The sequence below is a fragment of the Poromitra crassiceps genome (assembly GCF_964638095.1).
Source record: "Poromitra crassiceps genome assembly, chromosome: 2".
NCBI lineage: Eukaryota > Metazoa > Chordata > Actinopteri > Beryciformes > Melamphaidae > Poromitra > Poromitra crassiceps.
In genome coordinates this window covers 10,390,950-10,418,844 of record NC_139624.1, presented here as the reverse complement: position 1 = coordinate 10,418,844, position 27,895 = coordinate 10,390,950, and the positions used below count along the sequence as shown (strand labels likewise).

The 27,895-nt window shown below is 44.3% G+C and overlaps 1 protein-coding gene across 1 annotated transcript in view; it reads left to right on the top strand.

Moving 5' to 3' along the window:
* Positions 1 to 27,895, top strand: part of LOC310789758 (guanine nucleotide exchange factor VAV3-like) — a gene marked incomplete at its 5' end in the record, with an annotated part of 210,799 nt that overhangs the window by 112,266 nt on the left and 70,638 nt on the right. The window contains 4 exons of the mRNA XM_083651434.1: positions 3,061 to 3,129; positions 6,750 to 6,836; positions 7,778 to 7,863; positions 13,879 to 14,011. Coding sequence (XP_083507560.1) covers positions 3,061 to 3,129; positions 6,750 to 6,836; positions 7,778 to 7,863; positions 13,879 to 14,011 — 375 coding nt within the window. The remainder of the gene's footprint in view (positions 1 to 3,060; positions 3,130 to 6,749; positions 6,837 to 7,777; positions 7,864 to 13,878; positions 14,012 to 27,895) is intronic.

Here is a 27,895-nt window from a genome sequence, read left to right as displayed (position 1 = left end):
ATGGCACCTGGTGGAATCCTGTAGAAAGTTCCTGCATGGCACCTGGTGGAATCCTGCCTGTGGAAAGTTCCTGCATGGCACCTGGTGGAATCCTGCCTGTGGAAAGTTCCTGCATGGCACCTGGTGGAATCCTGCCTGTGGAAAGTTCCTGCATGGCACCTGGTGGAATCCTGCCTGTGGAAAGTTCCTGCATGGCACCTGGTGGAATCCACACAGTCTGCTCTGAAGCCACACATGATGGGACGGGTGTCCTACCTGCTCCGGCCCAGCTCCAGCTAATAAATAATGCTGGGTCTACTACTTCTTCTTGAATCTTCTCCCACAAGGTGACAGCTGTCCAAACCCAACGGCCTCTTGTCGCTTCATCTCTGTCCCGGAGTAACTCTGTCTCTTGGTGTTTCTTTCTAACCCACCATAACAGCATTGCCTCAATAAGTCCATGATGTGCAGTCCCAGCTTTCTGTGTGAGCGCTGCTATCTGTGTGTGGATGTGGGGAGGTGCGAGCAGGGCTTGATAAATACGACTCTGTCGCCTGCCTCCTGATAATAATGGCCATGGTTGAGCTTGACTGACACCGGGGATTTGAGCAGTGCCAGGCAGACATATATATCTCCCTCCATATGGCCTGTATGAAGGACATGCATGGCATCCTCCCTTCTCCTCCTGGGCTGAGCTCTAGATGTCTTGTTTACGCTGTAGCCTGGCACGGAAAAGCAATTTCAGATACACACACACACGAGCCAGGAAGAGCGATAAAAGCACACGCACACACATGCACACAATCTGATTTATTGCAGGACAGGATCCGTTCACGGCGGCTTTTTTTCATTTCATATCTGGAGGTGGAGAATGAGATTTTGCGGCCGGGCCGATGGTCATCTGTGCGTACATGTGTCTTTGCCTTTTCATTCCACTTTTTCCACCTTCTGGCTGCTAATGACAGCGTGTTCCAGGGTTCCTACGCACGTCTGGAAAGTCTCAAAAAAGTATTAAAAATTATTTTGATTAATTTTTTTAGCTCTTGAATAGTTTGGGAATTTGAAAACAAAAGTATGGAAAATATTGTGGTTCATGTCTGATACACACATAAGCTTTTATGTTGTTTTAGATGCACTTCACAGTCTTTGTTGATGTGAAGAATAATGTTCAGATAGAGAGATGATCTTATTATATCAAATACTCACCAAAATCAAATCCAGTCAAGAACATAAGAAAGATATGGAATTTTAAAATGGAAACCGTGTAGGAACGCAGCCATTCATCTCACATATTCTGATATGTGTGGCCGTGAACAATTTTCATCTTCAGCGTGACATCATAAACCCCCGGAAATGCGGAACCCCACAACAGTTAACTAGTATGAGTTGTGCCAATTGCCAAACAAACGTTAATATCTCAAAAGCTATACATCACATCGCTTATGCCAAACTGGGAAAATAAAGCTATTTCTGGTTCAAACAGATTAAAGTCTGCAGATTCTCATAGATATACTATTTTGTCATCATATTGCATATTTCCAGAAATTAAATAATGACATTCTTGATAACTTATGAATATTTAAATTATACTATTATAACATTGTAGTAAGCTACTATACTGTAGGATAGTATATTCAAATTTACATTGATATTGTACATAGTCTGGTTTTCAGACAGCAGCTGCCACTTCTATCCACATCTGTTTACAGCTTCCAGCGGATGCCCATACCTATGTTAAAACAGTCACAAAATACCCAACCAAAACGTACAAAAATATGTGAATATCTTCGTTTAATGTCGATACAAAGGATCACTGGGTCGAAATGTTGAAACATGCATTTCAAAACTCAATATTTGCAAAGGTCGCTGTGTTTCTCCTCTTCCAGGACCAGGGCACACGCACTGGGCACACACAAGCAGGCTGTGTTTCTCCTCTTCCAGGACCAGGGCACACACACTGGGCACACACAAGCAGGCTGTGTTTCTCCTCTTCCAGGACCAGGGCACACACACTGGGCACACACAAGCAGGCTGTGTTTCTCCTCTTCCAGGACCAGGGCACACGCACTGGGCACACACAAGCAGGCTGTGTTTCTCCTCTTCCAGGACCAGGGCACACACACTGGGCACACACACTGGGCACACACAAGCAGGCTGTCCCCCGCAGCTGCACTGCCTGCAAACAACAACCTGCCTCGGCTGAGTGAGTGCGGGGACGCGCGGCGTGAATTGCGATAAAAAAACATCCTGAAATGTTGCCGCAAACAAATTGCACACATCCAGAGCATCCACAGTCCTTTGTATCCACATTAAACTCAGATTTAAACCTTTGTCACTTTTGGTTCATTTTTTGTTGATTAATAGCGATTTCCGTCTCAGCCCTGGGTTTGGAGTGTGCCCCCGGAAAATTTCCATTTGGAGGGCCAGTAAGCCCCTGCCCCGGTGGTGGCACAGTGACGCAGTGCTTTTGCCTCGCAGCAAGAAGGTCCTGGGTTCGATTCCCGCCAGGGACGCTGTGGGCGCTGAGGGTGTGTCCCCATCCCCATGTCCTCAGTGCCTATACTGTCCAGGTGGGCTCGTCAAAAAGGGCCTTTCTGTGTGGAGTTTGCATGTTCTCCCCGTGCTCCTCTGGAGTTTCCTCCAGATATGAACCCCCCCCGCCCTGCTAAAAACATGCACACACAAAAAGCCCTCCCCCTTCGCAATAGGGCTCGTGCTAAAAAGAATTGGGACCCCCGACCCCTTCACATGAACGTGTGGAACAGAGAGTTAAGGGCTAAGTGGGTAAGGCCAGCTCTGAAAAAATTATGGCATTTTTTTGTAAATGAAAATGTGTAGGACCCGCAGTGTTTTGTTGTGTGGAGTGATGCTGACTTACTGACAGAGACAGACAGACAGACAGACAGACAGACAGACAGCCAGCCAGACAGACAGACAGACAGACAGACAGACAGACAGACAGACAGACAGACAGACAGACAGACAGAGAGGAGCCTGCATGGGGTGATCAGCCTCTGAAGGAAGGTGGAGGCGTTGACCTCAGGTCAGTGGGTTATTTGTGTTATGCTTCCATCCACACAGGAGCTGTTGAAGCACACACACGACTCCACTGACAAGAGCAATCTGCGCACGGCACTGGACGCTATGAAGGTGGGTGCAATGATGGAGGCATGATGGAGTCGATTCAAACGAGGGTGAAGTACGACCTCGAGTTAGTGATCAGACAAACAACCAGCTATATAAATAGAAATCAGTGTATTGCAGAAGTGTTCGTATGCTTTAATACAGACAGTAGACACCAAAGTCACCATCAGAGTCAGAGTCAGTTTATTTACCATTTGCAGTCGAAACTACATTGGAATTGGGGTGCAAGAGCTTAAAACATAAACACATATATGACAAGTCATGACAACATAAAAGAGCATATAAAAAGACAGACAATAAAAAAGTTTAAAAAGTAAATAAGGTAAAATAAAACAATAAAATGAGACAGGTACATCTGTGGATGAAGGCCCGAGTCATCCAGCTCACCATAATAACCATAAAAAGAAAAGGTTAAAGAGTAACTAAACCCCAAACAAAAATCTGTGATGAAGTGTGACACCTAATGGTCAAAAGGAGGGTACAAAACTGGCCATCTGCTATTGGCTGGTCTTTGTGCACGGGGCAACCTTTGGTTCTGAAAAATGAAGCCAATGGGGAACTGCCATTCTTCTGGGGCGGCTGTAGCTCAGGAGGTAGAGTGGGCCGTCCATTAATCGCTTTGGATAAAGGAGGTTGGTGGTTTGATAACCGCCTCCTCCAGTCTGCATGTCGAAGTGTCCTTGGGCAAGGTACTGAACCCCAAATTGCTCCAGATGTAGCCTGCCGCCATCGGTGTGTGAATGGGTGAATGTACCTCCTGATTGTAAAGCGCTTTGGATAAAAGCGCTATTTACCATTTACCATTCTTTCAAATGGCCTGCAGGGGGCGACTTCACTGCCTGCAAAAAAGAAGCCAGATTGTATAGAAGTCAATGGAAAAATGACCGTACTTCTCACTTGATTCATTACCTCAGTAATGAGGTTATGCTAATGAGTTGATGATCTCAATCACTAGTTTCAAGTCTTCTTCAATACAGCCTGATGTTCATTTAGTAAATTATGCTCCCATTTAGAGTCAAATAGACGATAAAGCAGACTATGTATTGGGGTGTGATTAACAGGTCGGTCCTGTCTGCCGATCGCAGACCAATAGCAGACGGGGGCGGGGCTACAGCTCTGTGGGAAACGACTTGTCTCGCGCTAGCTGTTTCTGGCTCCAAATAACCAAGATGGCGACGGTCAAAACGGTAAACTCCAGGCTTCAAAACGAGAGTCCACGTCCACGTCACGGTGGCTACGTCCATATTTGTATTATGATCTATGTCTTTGTGCCGGGTGATGTCGCCTTCTATACAGCGGCCGAAGGCCTGGAGGACTGAACTTTGCTACAGCATAAGGGACATTGTTTTAGAGAAATGAATATCTATACTGTTTATGAAGAGGTTGAATTGGTTAAAGTTATGTTATGTTCAGTTTAAGTATATTAAAGGATATCAACCCACTTTGTATCATTAATAATCTCGGTAATATAAGCACATGGGCAGTGTTTACCTTCTCTGTTTTCCTCACGGAGATCTCCCATTTCCTCCTCTGGCAAAATGCTCCGTTGTGACGCGTTTTACGTCACAACGGGACTGCAGAAGTTCTGCTCGAGACGCAGAAGGAACGCCTTGACGGAATTTCATCAAATTTGCTTCAAACGTCGACTTGGACTCACGGATGAACTGATTGGATTTTGGTGGTCAAAGGTCAAAGGTCAAGGTCACTGTGAAGCTCTCAAACACCATTTTCAAGCTCGTTAACACGATATCTCAGGACTGCCTTGACCGAATTTCTTAAACACTGCCCATGTGCTTATATTAGCGAGATTATATATAATACAAAGTGGGTTGATAATCGGTAAAGCCACCCTTTAAGTTAAGTGTTTTTTCATATCATTGTTTAATCTGCCAAGCGCCTTGGCTGGGAGCCGGCTGGCAGCTGACTGGCAGCCGGCCAACTGAAGGTTGCTGCGTCTGTAGAGTGCAACAGGTAGTGGGTGACCTCACCCGGTACCAAAGACCAGCCAATAGCAGATGGCCAGTTCAGCCTGTTTTGCTTCTGGTGACACACACACACACACACACACACACACACACACACACACACACATCATCATCATCATCATCGTATTGCTGTAGTTGAGTAAAGTGTGTCCTCTTTGTCATCAGTCTAATTGTTAGCGAGCTGCAGGCGATACAAGCAGGAAGTCTGTCATTACATGCGGTGTGTACAACAAACTGCTCTAACTCTGTCATTGCAAATGATCTGGTTTGTTCTATTTCACCGTTCATACGCCTCCATAACTCATCGCTAAACACTGTTTTTCACACGTCTGTCTCCAAGTGTGTGTGTGTTCTGTCTGAAGTAGCTAATCTGTCTCCAAGTGTGTGTGTTCTGTCTGAAGTAGCTAATCTGTCTCCAAGTGTGTGTGTTCTGTCTGAAGTAGTTAAATGTTGTAGGTGTTATTAGTCCATCCTATTGTTTTGCACAGTGCCTGCCAGCTGGATGTGTTGTTTCGTTCTGTGTTGCAGCATTTTGAGTGAGCCGGCTTTGGCTGCCTTTACTGTCTATTTAGGCGTGATGCTAGAAATGGAGAAAACGCAGGCTTGAAATTGCACATCCACAAATCCTCCAACAGATACATGGACATGCAAAAAGGCTGGCAAGAGAACACAACATCTCGTACAGTCTGTCAGTAGCTGGGTTTCCATCCAAATGTATCGCAACTTTTAATCAAATTTTCAGAAAGTCGGCAAAATAAAATGCGAAACAATGCGCGTTTCCATCCACTGCTATTTTGCAAATTATAGAGCTGTCAATCACCTCGTGTTTGAGGCTGTCTGAGCTGCTGATCAGCTGCTAGACCCGATATACAGCTCTGTTAAACACATCTAACGTTATTAATTTAAAGTTTCTTGATGATCTACAAGTAGACAAAGGTACCATAACGCCATTTCTGGATTACCAGGTGCGACTCAGCAAACTAACGTTATAATCCCAACCCGATCTCCCAAAAATTTGTAAAATAGCAACGTTTGTGGACCAACGTTGCTATGTTACAATTTCGGCTCCGAAATTGTAAAATGGTAATCCACGGAGCAGATAGTAACTGAATACAATTTCATTCAAGTCTAGAAGTGAGTCGCCTGAAAGTTAATATCCCAGTCTTCTTCTATTTACCACGGCGGGTATTGTGCTGCGCGTTTACCGTGTGTAGCCCTATTGTGTCGAGGCTAGACATGGCATGTCATGTTTTGCAGTGATCAAGGCAAACTGTGTTGTTTTTGAATGGAGAGAACGGGAATATCGCTTAAACTGTTTCCACCGCACGTTTTGCATTTTCCTTGTATCGATACACCCGACTTTTCCTCCTCCCTCAAGCGTGAAAACCTTTTTGCGATATTTGGAGGTTTTTGCAAATTAGGCAGCGTTTCCACTCAGTTTTTTTATGCGCAAATTGAAATTTCGCATCAAAACAGGTGGATGGAAACCCGACTAGTGTTTATGGGTTTGCTGGCTTCTACGAGTCATTGCCTGTTCACAATTTCTGACTACACATGAAAATATGACTTTGCCACTGAATGGATGAATGCAACTTTTAAAATTGTTAAAGGGAAGTGTATTGTTCTCTGCTTTGTGTGCAGGACCTGGCTCAGTATGTGAATGAAGTCAAGAGAGATAATGAAACGCTGCGAGAAATAGACCAGTATCAGAAGTCCATCGAAAACCTGGTAAGCCACCTGACGCTGTTGTTTCAGTCGTGCGCTATTCTTCCAAATGCTATCCACCTTATTTTTGAATGCCCCACTGTAAAAAATAATTGTGCGTACAAGGTCCGGTTTAACGTGACTTATTGTTGCAGCTTGCCATTTCCTAAATGGTATTCTACTTGATTTGAAAATATGGCCGCCTACACTCAGTCCCTTGTACCCTGGCTGAATTGAACATAACTTGTAAACAACCCGTAATATCTTAATTTTATGTAGAATGCAGAGGACATGTAACTGTTTAGTTAAACTTGCATTCCAGGAATATTGTGCTCTAAAGATGACGATAGTGGCTCGAGACTGTTTCGTCCTGAAACCCACACGCTTTGTGGTGGTGGTTTTAGCGTAACCTATTTGGGATTTGAGGCGTAACCTATGTGCGTTTTAGCGTAACTTATGTGGTATTCGAGGCGTAACCTATGTGGGGTTTGGCGTAACCTATGTGGGATTCGAAATAACGCATCCGAGATATAAAACGTTATGAATATAGCCACGTTATAAACAACAAACTAACGCTGGTGATCCGTATGGAAACAGTGTTACTCGAAATGGTTAAAAGTTCTATCAATTTGGTCATTTAGTGGCGTTTTACTGCCATGTAACATAACTAACTAGTGGCTAATATTAGCACAGCAGGCGATTACCCATGAATGCACTGCGGTCTTAAAGGGATATTTATCGACAAGATTTTTGCCAAGCTGGACCTGATTAGTGATTTGCTCCGTTCGCCCAGACGGGTGTCAAGCTGTCAGCAACAAGGCTGGGAGGATCACACCGGAAGAAGCACCCATCAGCAGATCAGGCAAAAATGGCCGCCAAAAATAAGGTGGATAACCTTCCTACTGTAAGAATGAATCAGAAATGGCTTTTACTACGTCTCTTTCTCTCTCCCACTTCCTCTCCAGAACCAGCCTCTGAGAAACTATGGCAGACCCAAGCTGGATGGGGAGGTACGGGTTTCCTCGGTGGACAAACGGGCTAAACAGGATAGGTGAGATGGCAGGGTGGCTGGTTGGCTGACTGACTGACTGACTGACTGGCTGACTGACTGACTGGCTGACTGACTGACTGACTGACTGGCTGACTGACTGACTGACTGACTGGCTGACTGACTGACTGACTGACTGATTGACTGACTGACTGACTGACTGACTGACTGACTGACTGACTGACTGACTGACTGGCTGACTGACTGTGACTTAACTGGAATGGGCCCGTCTGGTTGGAACAGTGCCAGGGGGGCTGTAGCAGAGTCCTGCGCGGGTCTGATTTTCAAGACCCGGTTCCGCCCGGCCCCGCGACGTGCAGTACCGACCCCGCTCCGCGAACCCGCACATATGATCAATCAGTACCGCAACCCACCCCGCCCCGCAGACATGAGACCCGCCCCCCGACCCGGAACCGCATATATATAATAACCGTTAATCTGCAGTGCAAACATGTTGTAGTGAACCTAACGAAACTGCCACCGTTTCACACGAGAGGCGAACAGCAGTCTTTCTGGCCGAGACTCGTCAGCTGATGTACGTTAATTAGCTTTTAGCAGCTGCTAGCTCACTAACCAGCTGGATAGCTCTGCTATCAGACACACAGACAGTTACAGCAAGCAAAGTGACTTACCAGCTATTTCCAATATGTCCGGTATAATCCATACTGCCTTTATGATTGCTGTTGGAGGAACGTAAATCCACGTTGGGATGAGACCTCTCCACTTTCACGCTATCCATCCATGACATGTTCTTGCCTGTTGCTATGAAAACAGCCAGTGTGTATGTTTGACTGGAAGCTAACGTTAGCCTACTATATTATCTGTCCGACTCGTATTGTCTCCAATCAATCACCTTGACCGCAGCTGAGTTTTGAATGTTTTGTGCAGTCCATATAGCGTCACACATTGCACAGTATGCGCATACTTGAAACGATGCCGGTTATGTAAACAAACTGCGAAAACGTGCGTCAGAAACTTTTCTCCTGTTCGAGTCAGACCAGCTGCCAGACACCCCCCCTGCCAGACCCCCCCCCCCCCTTGCCAGACACACCCCCTGCCTCCATCTGAGTGCAACAGAAAAACATACAAGGCTCATACGTTGTCGTTGTTCCACCCGCCGCCCGTTCCCATTTATTAATTTTTACCCGCCGCCCGACCCACCAATTTACAGAAGTGTATTTTTTACCCGCCCCCCGCGTTTTTTTGCGGGTACCCGGCGGGGCCCCGCGGAACCCCGACCCGGTGCAGGACTCTGGGCTGTAGTGATTAAGCCAAAGTAGTGCTGCAAACCAAACCGGTCTAACATCAAGTGAATGTCCCGAAGAGCAGGACTTCTCTAGTCCCACAGTTGTCATTGTTGGTCATTTAGTATGGAGTTGTCTTATTGTCCTCAGTGTATGTGAGGAGATAGATTTAGTATAGAGTTGTATTATTGTCCTCAGTGTGAGGAGATAGATTTAGTATGGAGTTGTCTTATTGTCCTCAGTGTATGTGAGGAGATAGATTTAGTATAGAGTTGTATTATTGTCCTCAGTGTGAGGAGATAGATTTAGTATAGAGTTGTATTATTGTCCTCAGTGTATGTGAGGAGATAGATTTAGTATAGAGTTGTCTTATTGTCCTCAGTGTGAGGAGATATATTTAGTATAGAGTTGTCTTATTGTCCTCAGTGTATGTGAGGAGATAGATTTAGTATAGAGTTGTCTTATTGTCCTCAGTGTGAGGAGATAGATTTAGTATGGAGTTGTCTTATTGTCCTCAGTGTGAGGAGATAGATTTAGTATAGAGTTGTCTTATTGTCCTCAGTGTATGTGAGGAGATAGATTTAGTATAGAGTTGTATTATTGTCCTCAGTGTGAGGAGATAGATTTAGTATAGAGTTGTATTATTGTCCTCAGTGTATGTGAGGAGATAGATTTAGTATAGAGTTGTCTTATTGTCCTCAGTGTATGTGAGGAGATAGATTTAGTATGGAGTTGTCTTATTGTCCTCAGTGTATGTGAGGAGATAGATTTAGTATAGAGTTGTCTTATTGTCCTCAGTGTGAGGAGATAGATTTAGTATAGAGTTGTATTATTGTCCTCAGTGTGAGGAGATAGATTTAGTATAGAGTTGTATTATTGTCCTCAGTGTATGTGAGGAGATAGATTTAGTATAGAGTTGTATTATTGTCCTCAGTGTATGTGAGGAGATAGATTTAGTATGGAGTTGTCTTATTGTCCTCAGTGTGAGGAGATAGATTTAGTATAGAGTTGTCTTATTGTCCTCAGTGTGAGGAGATAGATTTAGTATAGAGTTGTCTTATTGTCCTCAGTGTGAGGAGATAGATTTAGTATAGAGTTGTATTATTGTCCTCAGTGTGAGGAGATAGATTTAGTATAGAGTTGTCTTATTGTCCTCAGTGTGAGGAGATAGATTTAGTATAGAGTTGTATTATTGTCCTCAGTGTGAGGAGATAGATTTAGTATAGAGTTGTATTATTGTCCTCAGTGTGAGGAGATAGATTTAGTATAGAGTTGTCTTATTGTCCTCAGTGTATGTGAGGAGATATATTTAGTATGGAGTTGTCTTATTGTCCTCAGTGTGAGGAGATAGATTTAGTATAGAGTTGTATTATTGTCCTCAGTGTATGTGAGGAGATAGATTTAGTATAGAGTTGTATTATTGTCCTCAGTGTGAGGAGATAGATTTAGTATAGAGTTGTCTTATTGTCCTCAGTGTGAGGAGATAGATTTAGTATAGAGTTGTCTTATTGTCCTCAGTGTGAGGAGATAGATTTAGTATAGAGTTGTCTTATTGTCCTCAGTGTGAGGAGATAGATTTAGTATGGAGTTGTCTTATTGTCCTCAGTGTGAGGAGATAGATTTAGTATAGAGTTGTCTTATTGTCCTCAGTGTATGTGAGGAGATAGATTTAGTATAGAGTTGTATTATTGTCCTCAGTGTGAGGAGATAGATTTAGTATAGAGTTGTATTATTGTCCTCAGTGTATGTGAGGAGATAGATTTAGTATAGAGTTGTCTTATTGTCCTCAGTGTATGTGAGGAGATAGATTTAGTATGGAGTTGTCTTATTGTCCTCAGTGTGAGGAGATAGATTTAGTATAGAGTTGTCTTATTGTCCTCAGTGTGAGGAGATAGATTTAGTATAGAGTTGTATTATTGTCCTCAGTGTATGTGAGGAGATAGATTTAGTATAGAGTTGTATTATTGTCCTCAGTGTGAGGAGATAGATTTAGTATAGAGTTGTCTTATTGTCCTCAGTGTGAGGAGATAGATTTAGTATAGAGTTGTCTTATTGTCCTCAGTGTGAGGAGATAGATTTAGTATAGAGTTGTATTATTGTCCTCAGTGTGAGGAGATAGATTTAGTATAGAGTTGTCTTATTGTCCTCAGTGTGAGGAGATAGATTTAGTATAGAGTTGTATTATTGTCCTCAGTGTGAGGAGATAGATTTAGTATAGAGTTGTATTATTGTCCTCAGTGTGAGGAGATAGATTTAGTATAGAGTTGTCTTATTGTCCTCAGTGTGAGGAGATAGATTTAGTATAGAGTTGTATTATTGTCCTCAGTGTATGTGAGGAGATAGATTTAGTATAGAGTTGTATTATTGTCCTCAGTGTATGTGAGGAGATAGATTTAGTATGGAGTTGTCTTATTGTCCTCAGTGTGAGGAGATAGATTTAGTATAGAGTTGTCTTATTGTCCTCAGTGTGAGGAGATAGATTTAGTATAGAGTTGTCTTATTGTCCTCAGTGTATGTGAGGAGATAGATTTAGTATAGAGTTGTCTTATTGTCCTCAGTGTGAGGAGATATATTTAGTATAGAGTTGTCTTATTGTCCTCAGTGTGAGGAGATAGATTTAGTATAGAGTTGTCTTATTGTCCTCAGTGTGAGGAGATAGATTTAGTATAGAGTTGTCTTATTGTCCTCAGTGTGAGGAGATAGATTTAGTATAGAGTTGTCTTATTGTCCTCAGTGTGAGGAGATAGATTTAGTATAGAGTTGTCTTATTGTCCTCAGTGTATGTGAGGAGATAGATTTAGTATAGAGTTGTCTTATTGTCCTCAGTGTATGTGAGGAGATATATTTAGTATAGAGTTGTCTTATTGTCCTCAGTGTATGTGAGGAGATAGATTTAGTATAGAGTTGTATTATTGTCCTCAGTGTATGTGAGGAGATAGATTTAGTATGGAGTTGTCTTATTGTCCTCAGTGGATGTGAGGAGATAGCAGTGAAACATATGATCATAACTCTAATAAGGACATTCCCTAATGAATTAAGGTGATATTAAACTGTACCCCATGTTGCTGCTGCCCTGGAGCCTCTTCAAGGGCCCTGGGAGATCCCAGGACCACACTTTGAAAAGCTTCCCTGCTCTGTGGACACTAGCCTCACTACCTAGCCTCACTACCTAGCCTCACTAGCTAGCTTCACTACCTAGCCTCACTACCTAGCCTCACTACCTAGCCTCACTACCTAGCCTCACTACCTAGCCTCACTAGCTAGCCTCACTACCTAGCCTCACTACCTAGCCTCACTTTGATACCCACAACCATCTCACCACTGGCCACACCCATAATGCTATATGGCCCAAAACATCCCCGACATCACTGAAAAGCCCATTTCAGGCAAACATGGGATTTACACATGTAGAATGGACAATCTATAATTCCCACTCTGCACCCCGTTTGCCTGTTACTGCACTGTAACTTTGATGAAGTTACCTGGATGTAACTCCATTTCCTGCTGCAGCTTCTTCATATTAAAAGCTTTCCGCTGACAAGCTAATGAGACGCTTTTATTGTGAAGAATGCATGGGAAGTGAAATGTGTTCACTTTAAGTTAGCATAGCTTGTGTAGCGGTGCTACACAACATTTGGGGATATTTGGAGCTATTTCTTCAGTGAATCAGTTATAAACACTGCAGAGAGGTTGGCAAAGTAGAGAGCTGATACAGAAACCTTAAAGTCAGGCTGATATCTGAACGTACAAACAGGAAAGTATGTAGCATGTATTACTGTCCTCTTGTGGCAGCAGAGGGCGCTGTTGCTGCTGCTCAGCAGCTTTCTACGTGTTGGGGCTTTAAGTTAGATGATGCACCTCAAACAATCACAGTTGCTTGCATCATGTTTGCTTGGTTCTGCTCACTGACACACAGGCACATCATGTTTGCTTGGTTCTGCTCACTGACACACAGGCACATCATGTTTGCTTGGTTCTGCTCACTGACACACAGGCACATCATGTTTGCGTGGTTCTGCTCACTGACACACAGGCACATCATGTTTGCTTGGTTCTGCTCACTGACCCACAGGCACATCATGTTTGCTTGGTTCTGCTCACTGACCCACAGGCACATCATGTTTGCTTGGTTCTGCTCACTGACCCACAGGCACATCATGTTTGCTTGGTTCTGCTCACTGACCCACAGGCACATCATGTTTGCTTGGTTCTGCTCACTGACCCACAGGCACATCATGTTTGCTTGGTTCTGCTCACTGACACACAGGCACATCATGTTTGCTTGGTTCTGCTCACTGACACACAGGCACATCATGTTTGCTTGGTTCTGCTCACTGACACACAGGCACATCATGTTTGCGTGGTTCTGCTCACTGACACACAGGCACATCATGTTTGCTTGGTTCTGCTCACTGACCCACAGGCACATCATGTTTGCTTGGTTCTGCTCACTGACACACAGGCACATCATGTTTGCTTGGTTCTGCTCACTGACACACAGGCACATCATGTTTGCTTGGTTCTGCTCACTGACACACAGGCACATCATGTTTGCGTGGTTCTGCTCACTGACACACAGGCACATCATGTTTGCTTGGTTCTGCTCACTGACACACAGGCACATCATGTTTGCTTGGTTCTGCTCACTGACACACAGGCACATCATGTTTGCGTGGTTCTGCTCACTGACACACAGGCACATCATGTTTGCTTGGTTCTGCTCACTGACACACAGGCACATCATGTTTGCTTGGTTCTGCTCACTGACACACAGGCACATCTTCCTGTTTGACGCGGCGGTGATCATCTGTAAGCGGCGAGGAGACAACTACGAGATGAAAGAGATGATCGACCTGCACCTCTTCAAGATCACCAACAACCCCACGTCCGACAAGGAGATCCGCAAGGTTTGCACACACACACACACACACACACACACACACACACACACACACACACACACACACACACACACACACACACACACACACACACGCAAACCTTCTGCACACACACACACACACACACACACACACACACACACACACACACACACACACACACACACACACACACACACACACACACACACACACACACAAACCTTCTGCACACACACACAAACCTTCTGCACACACACACACACACACACACACACACACACAAACACACACACACACCCACACACACAAACCTGGCTTATGTAATTATGTGACCCCATTGATATTGGTGACTGTTGACTCTTTCCTCTTCCAGTCGATTTAGCAGCCCGACACATTTTAACAGCTTGACTAGCTAAGAGCCACATAATCTGCAATCAACACCAGCCAAATTACCAAATACATTCAATTAAGCCAGGCATTTGCCCTCTGACTCGTTTACGCTCTGACTCGTTGGCCCTCTGACTCGTTTGCCCTCTGACTCATTTGCCCTCTGACTCATTTGCCCTCTGGCTCGTTGGCCCTCTGACTCATTTGCCCTCTGACTCGTTTGCCCTCTGACTCATTTGCCCTCTGACTCATTTGCCCTCTGGCTCGTTTGCCCTCTGACTCATTTGCCCTCTGACTCGTTTGCCCTCTGACTCATTTGCCCTCTGACTCATTTGCCCTCTGGCTCGTTTGCCCTCTGACTCATTTGCCCTCTGACTCGTTTGCCCTCTGACTCGTTTGCCCTCTGACTCATTTGCCCTCTGACTCGTTGGCCCTCTGACTCATTTGCCCTCTGACTCGTTGGCCCTCTGACTCGTTGGCCCTCTGACTCATTTGCCCTCTGACTCGTTGGCCCTCTGACTCATTTGCCCTCTGACTCGTTGGCCCTCTGACTCATTTGCCCTCTGACTCGTTGGCCCTCTGACTCGTTGGCCCTCTGACTCGTTGGCCCTCTGACTCGTTGGCCCTCTGACTCGTTTGCCCTCTGACTCATTTGCCCTCTGACTCATTTGCCCTCTGGCTCGTTGGCCCTCTGACTCATTTGCCCTCTGGCTCGTTGGCCCTCTGACTCATTTGCCCTCTGACTCATTTGCCCTCTGGCTCGTTGGCCCTCTGACTCATTTGCCCTCTGACTCGTTGGCCCTCTGACTCGTTGGCCCTCTGACTCATTTGCCCTCTGACTCGTTTACGCTCTGACTCGTTTGCCCTCTGACTCGTTTGCCCTCTGACTCATTTGCCCTCTGACTCATTTGCCCTCTGACTCATTTGCCCTCTGACTCGTTTGCCCTCTGACTCATTTGCCCTCTGACTCATTTGCCCTCTGACTCGTTGGCCCTCTGACTCATTTGCCCTCTGACTCGTTTACGCTCTGACTCGTTTGCCCTCTGACTCGTTTGCCCTCTGACTCGTTTGCCCTCTGACTCGTTTGCCCTCTGACTCGTTTGCCCTCTGACTCATTTGCCCTCTGACTCATTTGCCCTCTGACTCGTTTGCCCTCTGACTCATTTGCCCTCTGACTCATTTGCCCTCTGACTCGTTTGCCCTCTGACTCATTTGCCCTCTGACTCATTTGCCCTCTGACTCGTTGGCCCTCTGACTCATTTGCCCTCTGACTCGTTGGCCCTCTGACTCATTTGCCCTCTGACTCGTTGACCCTCTGACTCGTTAGCCCTCTGACTCGTTAGCCCTCTGACTCGTTGGCCCTCTGACTCGTTGGCCCTCTGACTCATTAGCCGAGGCCACTGGGACATCGTATTAACTCAGACGTGCTCCAACATTAGCCACAATTATATGAAGCCGAAATCAAAGGGTGGACAAACCAGGTAACTTTATTCTATCTGCCAGTCTTGCTATGGCTCGCATTTTGCACAAAACTGCAAATCCTATTTTTCCAGGTTAAGAATGCAGAGGAAATGTGGTTGTAACAGAGCTTTCATCTGATCTGACAAGATGGAAGCTCTGAGATGAATGCTCTGTTACAAGGAACGCCGCTGGCAAAGCAATAATGGCTGCTCTCATGGCTCTGCGGCTTGAGCAGTAACGAGAGTTTACACAGCCAGAAGTGCAGTTATTGTGAATTTTCACTCTCTACTACCCAACCCTCTACTCTACTACCCAACCCTCTACTCTACTACCCAACCCTCTACTCTACTACCCAACCCTCTACTCTACTACCCAACCATCTACTCTACTACCCAACCCTCTACTCTACTACCCAACCCTCTACTCTACTACCCAACCATCTACTCTACTACCCAACCCTCTACTCTACTACCCAACCCTCTACTCTACTACCCAACCCTCTACTCTACTACCCAACCATCTACTCTACTACCCAACCCTCTACTCTACTACCCAACCATCTACTCTACTACCCAACCATCTACTCTACTACCCAACCATCTACTCTACTACCCAACCCTCTACTCTACTACCCAACCCTCTACTCTACTACCCAACCATCTACTCTACTACCCAACCATCTACTCTACTACCCAACCCTCTACTCTACTACCCAACCCTCTACTCTACTACCCAACCATCTACTCTACTACCCAACCCTCTACTCTACTACCCAACCATCTACTCTACTACCCAACCATCTACTCTACTACCCAACCCTCTACTCTACTACCCAACCCTCTACTCTACTACCCAACCATCTACTCTACTACCCAACCCTCTACTCTACTACCCAACCCTCTACTCTACTACCCAACCCTCTACTCTACTACCCAACCCTCTACTCTACTACCCAACCCTCTACTCTACTACCCAACCCTCTACTCTACTACCCAACCATCTACTCTACTACCCAACCCTCTACTCTACTACCCAACCCTCTACTCTACTACCCAACCATCTACTCTACTACCCAACCCTCTACTCTACTACCCAACCCTCTACTCTACTACCCAACCCTCTACTCTACTACCCAACCCTCTACTCTACTACCCAACCATCTACTCTACTACCCAACCCTCTACTCTACTACCCAACCCTCTACTCTACTACCCAACCCCAGCAGCTCAAAAGACCGCGCAGAGTTCAATAAAAAGGCAAAAAGCTGTGTAAAGAAATTGGAAACTGTCATATAACCATCATGCTTCGAAGAAACGAAAAGAAGAAGTGAATTTTCAAACTTTTGAACTTTAGACGGTTGTTTCTAAATTGCTAAAATAGTTTTTACTTCTAAACAATAGTTTTCCTCTGGGAACCCTACAGGATGGGGGTTCCCAGAAGTGGCGCAGCCCTAGAGGATTTCTGCATGTGTGACTGTGTTTTTATGCCTCCGCCGGCGAAGCCAGGCCGAAGGCATTATGGATCCGGGTTGTCCGTCCGTACGTACGGCCGTCCGTCCGTCCGTACGGATGTTTGTTAACGCCATATCTGAGGAACGCCTTGATGGAATTTCATCAGATTCGCCTTAAACATTCACTTAGGCCCAAGGATGATCTGATTAGATTTTGGTGGTCCAAGGTCAAAGGTCAAGGTCACTGTGACCTCTCGAACGCCATTTTCAAGCTTGTTAACGCGATATCTGAGGAACGCCTTGATGGAATTTCATCAGATTTGCCTTAAACATTCACTTAGGCCCAAGGATGATCTGATTAGATTTTGGTGGTCCGAGGTCAAAGGTCAAGGTCACTGTGACCTCTCGAACGCCATTTTCAAGCTTGTTAACGCGATATCTGAGGAACGCCTGGACGGAATTTCATCAAATTTGCCTCAAACATCGACTTAGACTCAAGGATGATCTGATTAGATTTTGCCGGTCAAAGGTCAAAGGTCAAGGTCACTGTGACCTCTCGAACGCCATTTTCAAGCTTGTTAACGCGATATCTCAGGAATGCCTTGACGGAATTTAATCAAACTTGTCTCAAACATCGACTTGGACTCAAGGATGAACTGATTAGATTTTGGTGGTCAAAAGTCAAAGGTCAAGGTCACTGTGACCTCTCAAACGCCATTTTCCAGCTTGTTAACGCGATATCTCATGAATACCTTGACGGAATTTCATCAAATTTGCCTCAAACATCTACTTAGACTCAAGGATGAACCGATTAGATTTTGGTGGTCAAAAGTCAAAGGTCAAGGTCACTGTGACCTTTCAAACGCCATTTTCAAGCTTGTTAACGTGATATCTCAGGAATGCCTTGACGGAATTTTATCAAACTTGTCTCAAACATCGACTTGGACTCAAGGATGACCTGATTAGATTTTGCTGGTCAAAGGTCAAGGTCACTGTGACCTCTCAAACGCCATTTTCCAGCTTGTTAACACGATATCTCAGGAATGCCTTGACGGAATTTCATCAAATTTGCCTCAAACATCGCCTTGGACTCAAGGATGATCTGATTAGATTTTGGTGGTCAAAGGTCAAAGGTCAAGGTGAGCTCTCGAACGCCATTTTCAAGCTTGTTAACGTGATATCTCAGGAATGCCTTGACGGAATTTAATCAAACTTGTCTCAAACATCGACTTGGACTCAAGGATGAACTGATTACATTTTGGTGGTCAAAGTTCAAGGTCACTGTGACCTCTCACACACCCAATTTCCAAGCTCTGTAACGCAACATCACAGGAGCGCCTTGACCGAATCTCTTCCAATTTGCCTCAAATGGCGATTTGGACTCCAGAATGAACTAATGGCGGAGGCATAAGTCCGCGTTGTGGTCGTTCTAGTTTAATTATTGATTTTACTCATTATACCATTACAGGCACGTAAAAATCTCTTATGAAAGTTACTTAAATAAGATCACTGAGCTCTACTGATTATTTCCCCTTGATTTTATTCATGACAGACTTGATGACACGTGAATATTAATGCTGCTTATTCAGCTTACAAATACATGTTGTCCTACTATTCTCTGCTAGCCTGGTAAACCAGCCCGTCACGTGAACTCACATTTCATTTGGTTCTGCATGACGGACTGGCCCCAACTCTTCACCCAGTCCTTAGCAGGGGCGGGAGCATGGGCGGGCGTAGTTGCCTTGACAGACAACTCCTTCAGCCAATCAGCGTCGGACCCAGTCAAACCCAAATCCACTCAGGGGAATGGCAAAAACATCATTTCCGCAGAGAAACTGCGGTTGCGGCGATACTCCTGTACTTGTTTAATTGTTGTTATTGAGTCTATTTCTGCAATAACTGCACTTTATGGCTGTTTAAACTAGACAAACGCTGACATGACTCCTCGAGACGATCAGGCAAGGAGGCGGCCATTATTGTTTTGTTAGTGCAGTGCTAGTGGCGTTCCTGATTGGGCAACTTGCGCTGTCAATCACAGCGCAGTCGCTGATTGGCTCTTCCGCTCTTCCGCTTCTGCTAAACTCCCCCACTGGCTTTGGGGCCAGACCGTAGAACCAAATGAAATGTGGCTAATTATCTGCTACTTTATATATATATATATATATATATATATATATATATATATATATATATATATATATATATATATATATTATAGCGTTATACACGGCTGTAGGTTAGTAATAAAAGCAATAAAACCCTTAGCTGTCTGCAGGCGTGAAGGGAAAGCGGATGGGAGATGTGTTTAAATCGAGATAACGGCAGCTTAGTAGCGCAAACGTAACATTACTGTGACTGAACAGTGTGACCACGCAACTGGAATGACGCTGATAGAAAGACACGTGGAAATGTAATTTCAGCCAATGGCAAATATTGATAACATTACGCTTTTAGAACATTGTCTGGTTGCAGAGATGACCCAGCTGCTCTACCTAACGTTACTTAGCCTCAACGCGAGACTGTCAGACTGAGAGGAGCGTTCGTTTTATGTTCAGGCGGGCAGAGCAAAATTTAAGACAAATGTATTAATAATAATTATTCATATTGTTCAAACTGTACAAAAACACTGCTCTGCACTCAGTCCACCCACGCTAAACGCACTCCCCGAGTTTCAAGTCGCTCCGACCAACGGTTCTCGAGATACGTGAAGGACAGAGAGACAGAGAGAGAGAGAGAGAGACAGAGATAGAGAAGAGAGAGAGAGAGAGAGAGACAGAGAGAGAGAAGAGAGAGAGAGAGAGAGAGAGACAGAGAGAGAGAAGAGAGAGAGAGAGAGACAGAGAGAGAGAGAGAGAGCGAGAGAGAGAGAGGGAGAGAGAGACAGAATAAAAGATGGGAGGATTTAGAGTGGACTCAAATAAAACTCGGGCGAAACTGAGAGCTGCTGTGCCGAGGACTGGAACCATCCAGTAGATAGAATATTCATTAACCTGGACACGAGCAACAGGTGCTTGATAAAGAGACTTGGCATTATATAATGGCATTATAGAATTTTCCATTGACCCCCGTGTCTAACAACCTATATTGAAGAAGGTCCCTATTTATCCAATGAAACCCCTTCTGGAAATCAATGAAACAAACAAAAGTAGACATTTTCTCCATAATTCTTGCACGTACAATAGAGGTGACTGCATAAATATGGTCAATGCAGCATCTACCTTTTCTAAATTTAGCTCCTCCACAAGCGCACCTGTCCTCTCAAGATGGTCAGTAAGTCTACAGTTCAACAATGAGGTGTACGATTTATACACACAGCTAAGGAGACTTATACACCTATAGCTAAGAAGACTTATACACCTATAGCTAAGGAGACTTATACACACAGCTAAGGAGACTTATACACCTATAGCTAAGGAGACTTATACACCTATAGCTAAGGAGACTTATACACACAGCTAAGGAGACTTATACACCTATAGCTAAGGAGACTTATACACCTATAGCTAAGGAGACTTATACACCTATAGCTAAGGAGACTTATACACCTATAGCTAAGGAGACTTATACACCTATAGCTAAGGAGACTTATACGCACAGCTAAGGAGACTTATACACCTATAGCTAAGGAGACTTATACACCTATAGCTAAGGAGACTTATACACACAGCTAAGGAGACTTATACACCTATAGCTAAGGAGACTTATACACCTATAGCTAAGGAGACTTATACACACAGCTAAGGAGACTTATACACCTATAGCTAAGGAGACTTATACACCTATAGCTAAGGAGACTTATACACACAGCTAAGGAGACTTATACACCTATAGCTAAGGAGACTTATACACCTATAGCTAAGGAGACTTATACACACAGCTAAGGAGACTTATACACCTATAGCTAAGGAGACTTATACACCTATAGCTAAGGAGACTTATACACACAGCTAAGGAGACTTATACACCTATAGCTAAGGAGACTTATACACCTATAGCTAAGGAGACTTATACACACAGCTAAGGAGACTTATACACCTATAGCTAAGGAGACTTATACACCTATAGCTAAGGAGACTTATACACACAGCTAAGGAGACTTATACACCTATAGCTAAGGAGACTTATACACCTATAGCTAAGGAGACTTATACACACAGCTAAGGAGACTTATACACCTATAGCTAAGGAGACTTATACACCTATAGCTAAGGAGACTTATACACCTATAGCTAAGGAGACTTATACACCTATAGCTAAGGAGACTTATACACCTATAGCTAAGGAGACTTATACGCACAGCTAAGGAGACTTATACACCTATAGCTAAGGAGACTTATACACCTATAGCTAAGGAGACTTATACACACAGCTAAGGAGACTTATACACCTATAGCTAAGGAGACTTATACACCTATAGCTAAGGAGACTTATACACACAGCTAAGGAGACTTATACACCTATAGCTAAGGAGACTTATACACCTATAGCTAAGGAGACTTATACACACAGCTAAGGAGACTTATACACCTATAGCTAAGGAGACTTATACACCTATAGCTAAGGAGACTTATACACACAGCTAAGGAGACTTATACACCTATAGCTAAGGAGACTTATACACCTATAGCTAAGGAGACTTATACACACAGCTAAGGAGACTTATACACCTATAGCTAAGGAGACTTATACACCTATAGCTAAGGAGACTTATACACACAGCTAAGGAGACTTATACACCTATAGCTAAGGAGACTTATACACCTATAGCTAAGGAGACTTATACACACAGCTAAGGAGACTTATACACCTATAGCTAAGGAGACTTATACACCTATAGCTAAGGAGACTTATACACACAGCTAAGGAGACTTATACACCTATAGCTAAGGAGACTTATACACCTATAGCTAAGGAGACTTATACACCTATAGCTAAGGAGACTTATACACCTATAGCTAAGGAGACTTATACACCTATAGCTAAGGAGACTTATACACACAGCTAGCTTATACACCTATAGCTAAGAGGCAGCTTGGGATCATTTTTTGAAGATTTCGGAATGGGGAGAATAACACTTTTGTGCCACTGTGCTGGAATGGTGCCGCTATCTAGACAAAACTGAACTGGCCGGGTGTGTCCTGTAGGTGTAGGTGGTGTCCTGTAGGTGTAGGTGGTGTCCTGTAGGTGGTGTCCTGTAGGTGGTGTCCTGTAGGGAAATTGAGTTTGTTATAGGCCAGGGTTCAGTCGTGACCTGGATCCACTAATGGAAGTTAATAAATTAGTTCCTGGAGCCTGGAATTTGTTACCTGACAATTTGTTTGTTCCTCAAAGGGGAGAAGAGCATTTTAGAAGGATGTTTTTAATCAGAATCAGAATCAGAATCACTTTTATTGCCACAGTATGCAAGTTACATACGAGGAATTTGTCTTAGTGTCTGTATGCAGCGTAGCGGTCACATCAATATACAGAGATAAGAAGTAGGAAGATAACTAAAAGTTGTAGAGTGTAGAGTTGCAAGTGCAATCAAATCGAGTAAATATATACAATATGTGCATGAGTGGTGAAGTGTTCTGTGGATGATAAATATGAATTTACGTTGGATTTACATGAGATTTACAGACTGAGTTAAATAGACGTTAAATAGGCAGTGGATTTACATGAATTTACAGTCGGAGTTAAATAAGAGTTTACATTGAATGTACATTAAATATACAGGCTAAGTTAAATAGGCATTAAATGTGCAGGGAATTTACATGAATTTACAGTCCCAGTTAAACAGGCATTAAATTAGATATGAGTTACAGTTTTATGGGGGGGGGGTTCAGTTGAGTTTAGGAGGAGGTAGTGAGTTTGTGTGTGTGTGTGTGTGTGTGTGTGTGGGGGGGGGGGGGGTTGTCGGTGAGGTCCTTGGCGGAAGGGGTTCCCGGGCCTTGTTGGTGAGGCTGATGGCGGTTGGGAAGAAGCTGGTCTTGTGGCGGGTGGTTCTGGTCTTGGCAGACCTCAGTCTCTTGCCATGGGGGAGTGTCTTAAATAGTTTGTGGCCAGGGTGGGAGGGGTCAGCCATGATCTTGCGAGACCGCTTCAGTGTCCTGGCTGCATGCAGGTCCTGGAGGGATGGCAGGTTGCATCCGTACTCTTTGCTCCGAGAGAGAGAGGAGTCCCCTTCGTGTCAGGGTCTGGAAGTAGAGTATTTATGACCCTATTGATAAGGCAGTCAGGTGATGCTGGAAGAGGGGGACTGTTTCCACAGCCTTCCATCCTGTTGGGAAAGTTACAGTGCTATGAAACATTCCTTCTTCATAGCAGGTAGGTCTGATGATCACTCTCCAGGGATATCTCAGGAACGCCTTGACGGAATTTCGTAAAATTTGCCTCAAATGTCCACTTGGACCCAAGGATGAACTGATTACATTTTAGTGGTCAAAGGTCAAAGTTCAAGGTCACTGTGACCTCACAAACGTCATTTTCTAGCTCGTTAATGCGATATCACAGAAACGCCTTGATGGAATTTCGGCACATTTCGCTCAAACGTCCACTTGGACTCAAGGATGAAGTGATTCGATTTTGGTGGTCAAAGGTTAAAGTTCAAGGTCACTGTGACCTCACGAACGCCATTTTCAAGCTCGTTAACGCGATATCTCAGGAAAGCCTTGACTGAATTTTGTCGCATTTGGCTCAAACATCCACTTGGACTCAAGGATGAAGTGATTGTATTTTGGTGGTCAAAGGTCAAGGTCACTGTGAAGGTCATGAACGCCATTTACAAGCTCGTTACGGAATATCTCAGTAACGTCTTTACGGAATTTCGTCACATTTGGCTCAAACGTCAAAGTCTGACATGGATGACAGACATGGACGTCGGCTGCTCACTTGTTGGCAGAGGCATGCGCTCGCTCTACTTTTTCATTTTTTAAATTCTCAAATCATTTCCACCCAGTTTGAACAGTGAAAGCTGGCAGAAAGTTCTCAGTCTCTAGTTGAGCGATGTGGAAAGAGACTGAGAACTGAGTCTAATTGGCCCCCAATTCATGTTGAGGAAGTCAGTGGGACGGGGACCTACAGTGCTTCATGCAGGATGTTAGATTTCCTCAAGAGAAGAAGAAAACCATATTGGCAAATAGAAGAGGGACCGGCAGCAGACCTGCCTGCCTCCTACAGTAATAGAAGTAATAGAAGTTACAAAGTGCTTAAAAACAGAAGAAAAAAGCATATCATAACAACCAATCAGCTAGAATGGAGGCAAGTCTTGCACCGCTGACTCCATTATTGCCTCGTTATGGCCGACTCAGCAAAACTGCACAAACCACGCTGCACTCCTGACAAGCCAATTAACAACACGCTACTTCAGTGTAACAAGAGCTACAACAATGTATCAGTTCAATTAACAACACGCTACTTCAGTGTAACAAGAGCTACAACAATGTATCAGTTCAATTAACAACACGCTACTTCAGTGTAACAAGAGCTACAACAATGTATCAGTTCAATTAACAACACGCTACTTCAGTGTAACAAGAGCTACAACAATGTATCAGTTCAATTAACAACACGCTACTTCAGTGTAACAAGAGCTACAACAATGTATCAGTTCAATGCAATGAGCTTTGAGGTGGTTTGTTGAAAGGTGCTGCAGAGGTTGCTTGTATTTGGAGTGAGTTAGAGTGAAGGGGACTTGTGGGAAACACTGTTCTGTAACTAGCCTCCATCCATCCATGAGTTTTTTTCCAGCTCACAACACAACACAATCCAAAACGTGTTCATTCAAAAAATACTGTATATACAAATATTTTGGGCTATTTGGCTCTCAGTTAATTTGGCGCAAAGTGGTTCCAGCACACATTTTATATTGTCTTGTTCATTTACCAACATTACATTGAAACGGTGGCAGACTTGAACAGTCTTCCTTCTCCCAGATGGTGTTATCATTAAACCCCGCTTTGGGGCTGATTACACACACACACACACACACACACACACACACACACACACAGACGCACACACACACACACACACGCACACGCACGCACACGCACGCACGCACACACACACACAAACACACGCACGCGCGCACACACACACACACACACACACACACACAAACACACAAACACACACACGCACGCACGCACGCACACACACACACACACAGAGGAGTGAGCACCCAGCAGTGAGTAATAGGAGTGATACATCACACTGCGGGCGTGCAGGACACAATGATGTGGGTCATAATGAGCATCATTAGCCAGCTTAGACTGATATATGGTGCCGATATTGGATGATGGATATGATGCAGTTTGTTTGATTGCATATTCATGCTAGAATTGATCCAGCCGCCCTCACAAGGAAAACAACAACATTGGTCGATGTTCAAGGTCGTTCACGAATGCGAATATTATGCGGATGCAGCGTGCCAGAACGGGGGCTCTAACCAGGAAGTAGCGGCGACCTCTGGCTGTCTTTAACGTAACGATCGGTCAGATATTGAAATAGCTCGCTGACACGAAGGGTGAAGGGATCGGTGGACTGGTAATGACCAAGTTCCTCAGCGCGTGAGAACCTGTTCACCTCCCAAGTTGTTTTAGTTGCCTCACCTAAACCAAGCAGTTTTAGTTGTCTAAACACAGCCAAGTTGTTTTACTAACGCGCCAAGCCCCTCCCACTGTGACCGTCTGTCCCGCCCCCCGTTCTGTCTGTCCGTCGAGAGGCCGCTCGCTGCGGTACTGCATACCCTCTGGAGCTAAACATCCTCTTCTCATGAGCTCATGAGTTTTTGAAAAACCGATTGCATATTGGGGGTCAACTAGTTTTTACTACTTAGTTACCTTTAGCCACTTCTTAACATGCAGTGGGATCAGGATTATAACCAGCTCCTAGCCGGTTGGCCTGCATGTTAAACAACAATTAGCCGGCTTACGCGCACTCCCGCGAGTCCGTATCATATCCATCTCAACCCCAAGTATACGATCCGCATTATAGGAAAAGTGACTGTTGTTTAACTCTGGCAGCTCATGATCCTGATCATCTAGCTCAGTGGTTCCCAACCTTTTTACACCAAGTACCACCTGAGAAAGTAGTTGGCTCTCCAAGTACCACCATATGACCGACGTTAAAATACAGTCTATTCAGCCAGGCCCGTAGCCAGAGTTTGAGGAATACCGAGGTCATTTTAGCGCGGCGTGGGGGGACCAGGGGGGGCTGTGCACCCCCGGATAGAAAATTTTGTCCATTTTAAAGTAAAATGCTTCAATCTGGTGCACTTTGAGAGCAAAATGAAGAGGCTAGATCTATAAAGAACTACATACATCATGTTATATTAATATCCTCTTTACTGTGCTGTTGCTTTAAAATGATACAAAAAATAAATGTCTCCCCATATGATATAATTTATATTCTGCATACAGGTCACATGGCAGAATACTGCTCAATTAAATACAATGGCCCATCTACACAAACATCACTTACAGGGGAGTTACTTACCCATTCACTTCAATAGAACTGTCCCCAAAGTCTAGCCCCAATCTAGCCTCAATGCAAAATCTGAATGTTGTGAGTTATCTCTCTTCTATAGCACACAGAGAGGAAGCAAATTGTTGCATTTCCGATCAACTGTCGCATTAAAACATCAATGACAGATTAATAGATCTGGGGACCAGGTCTATTTAAAAAAAAAAAAAAAAAAAAAAAAATTGGTGTGGAAAATACCGAGGTCATGACCTCGGTGTCCTCAATGGTAGCTACGGGCCTGTATTCAGCTATGCACAGTTCACGCAGGAGGCAAATTTATTCCAACCTGCAGCCTATGTGCAACCTGCAGCAGCTGCACTTGTGCTGGGTTGACTGCTGTCTTCACCTCCTTGTGCTTCATCGTTGCTGCTCTCCTCTACTACAGCTCTTTTACGATTCCCTCCCGTTTTGATCCACTTCATAATTTAAACATTGGGATTCCAGGGATCAAGTACCACCAGCAGGGGGGGCGCAAGTACCACCTACCTTGAGAAACACTGCCAATAATATTAATAATTATTATTATTATTTCACTTTCACATGTTTGAAAACTACTACTAATGACCACCATGGATTTTGCACAAAAACTAAAAAAAAAAAAAAAAAAAAAAATTTTTTTTTTTTTTTTTTTTTTTTCACAGAGCCTTCCAAGTACCACCAGCAGGGGTCGCAAGTACCACCTACGGTACGCGTACCACCGGTTGGGAACCACTGATCTAGCTGTTATGTGTGAGTGGGCGCGTGGTGGCACTTTACAAACCATTAATGTCCCATCATTATTTTCATGAATGGACGTAGCGTTAGTTACGTGGCTGGATTATTTGGAAGAGAGCCAAATTAGGTGAGTAAACAACTAAAAGTTGAATCGTTTCTTTGTCCCCCATCTGCCAGTTTAAAAATGGAGATGATATAGCCTACTAGAGTAGCGCGATCTTGACCTCAGTCAGATCGTCAATCGCCACCCTTTGACATCGCCAATACATGATGTCATCGCGCATAATATGGATGTTAACGTCCATATTACCGTAATTAGCTTCAGCTGCGCTCTTGCTGTAGGCTACTTTGCTAACTTAGCATCGATGCTAGCAGGACTTACCCAGCTATTG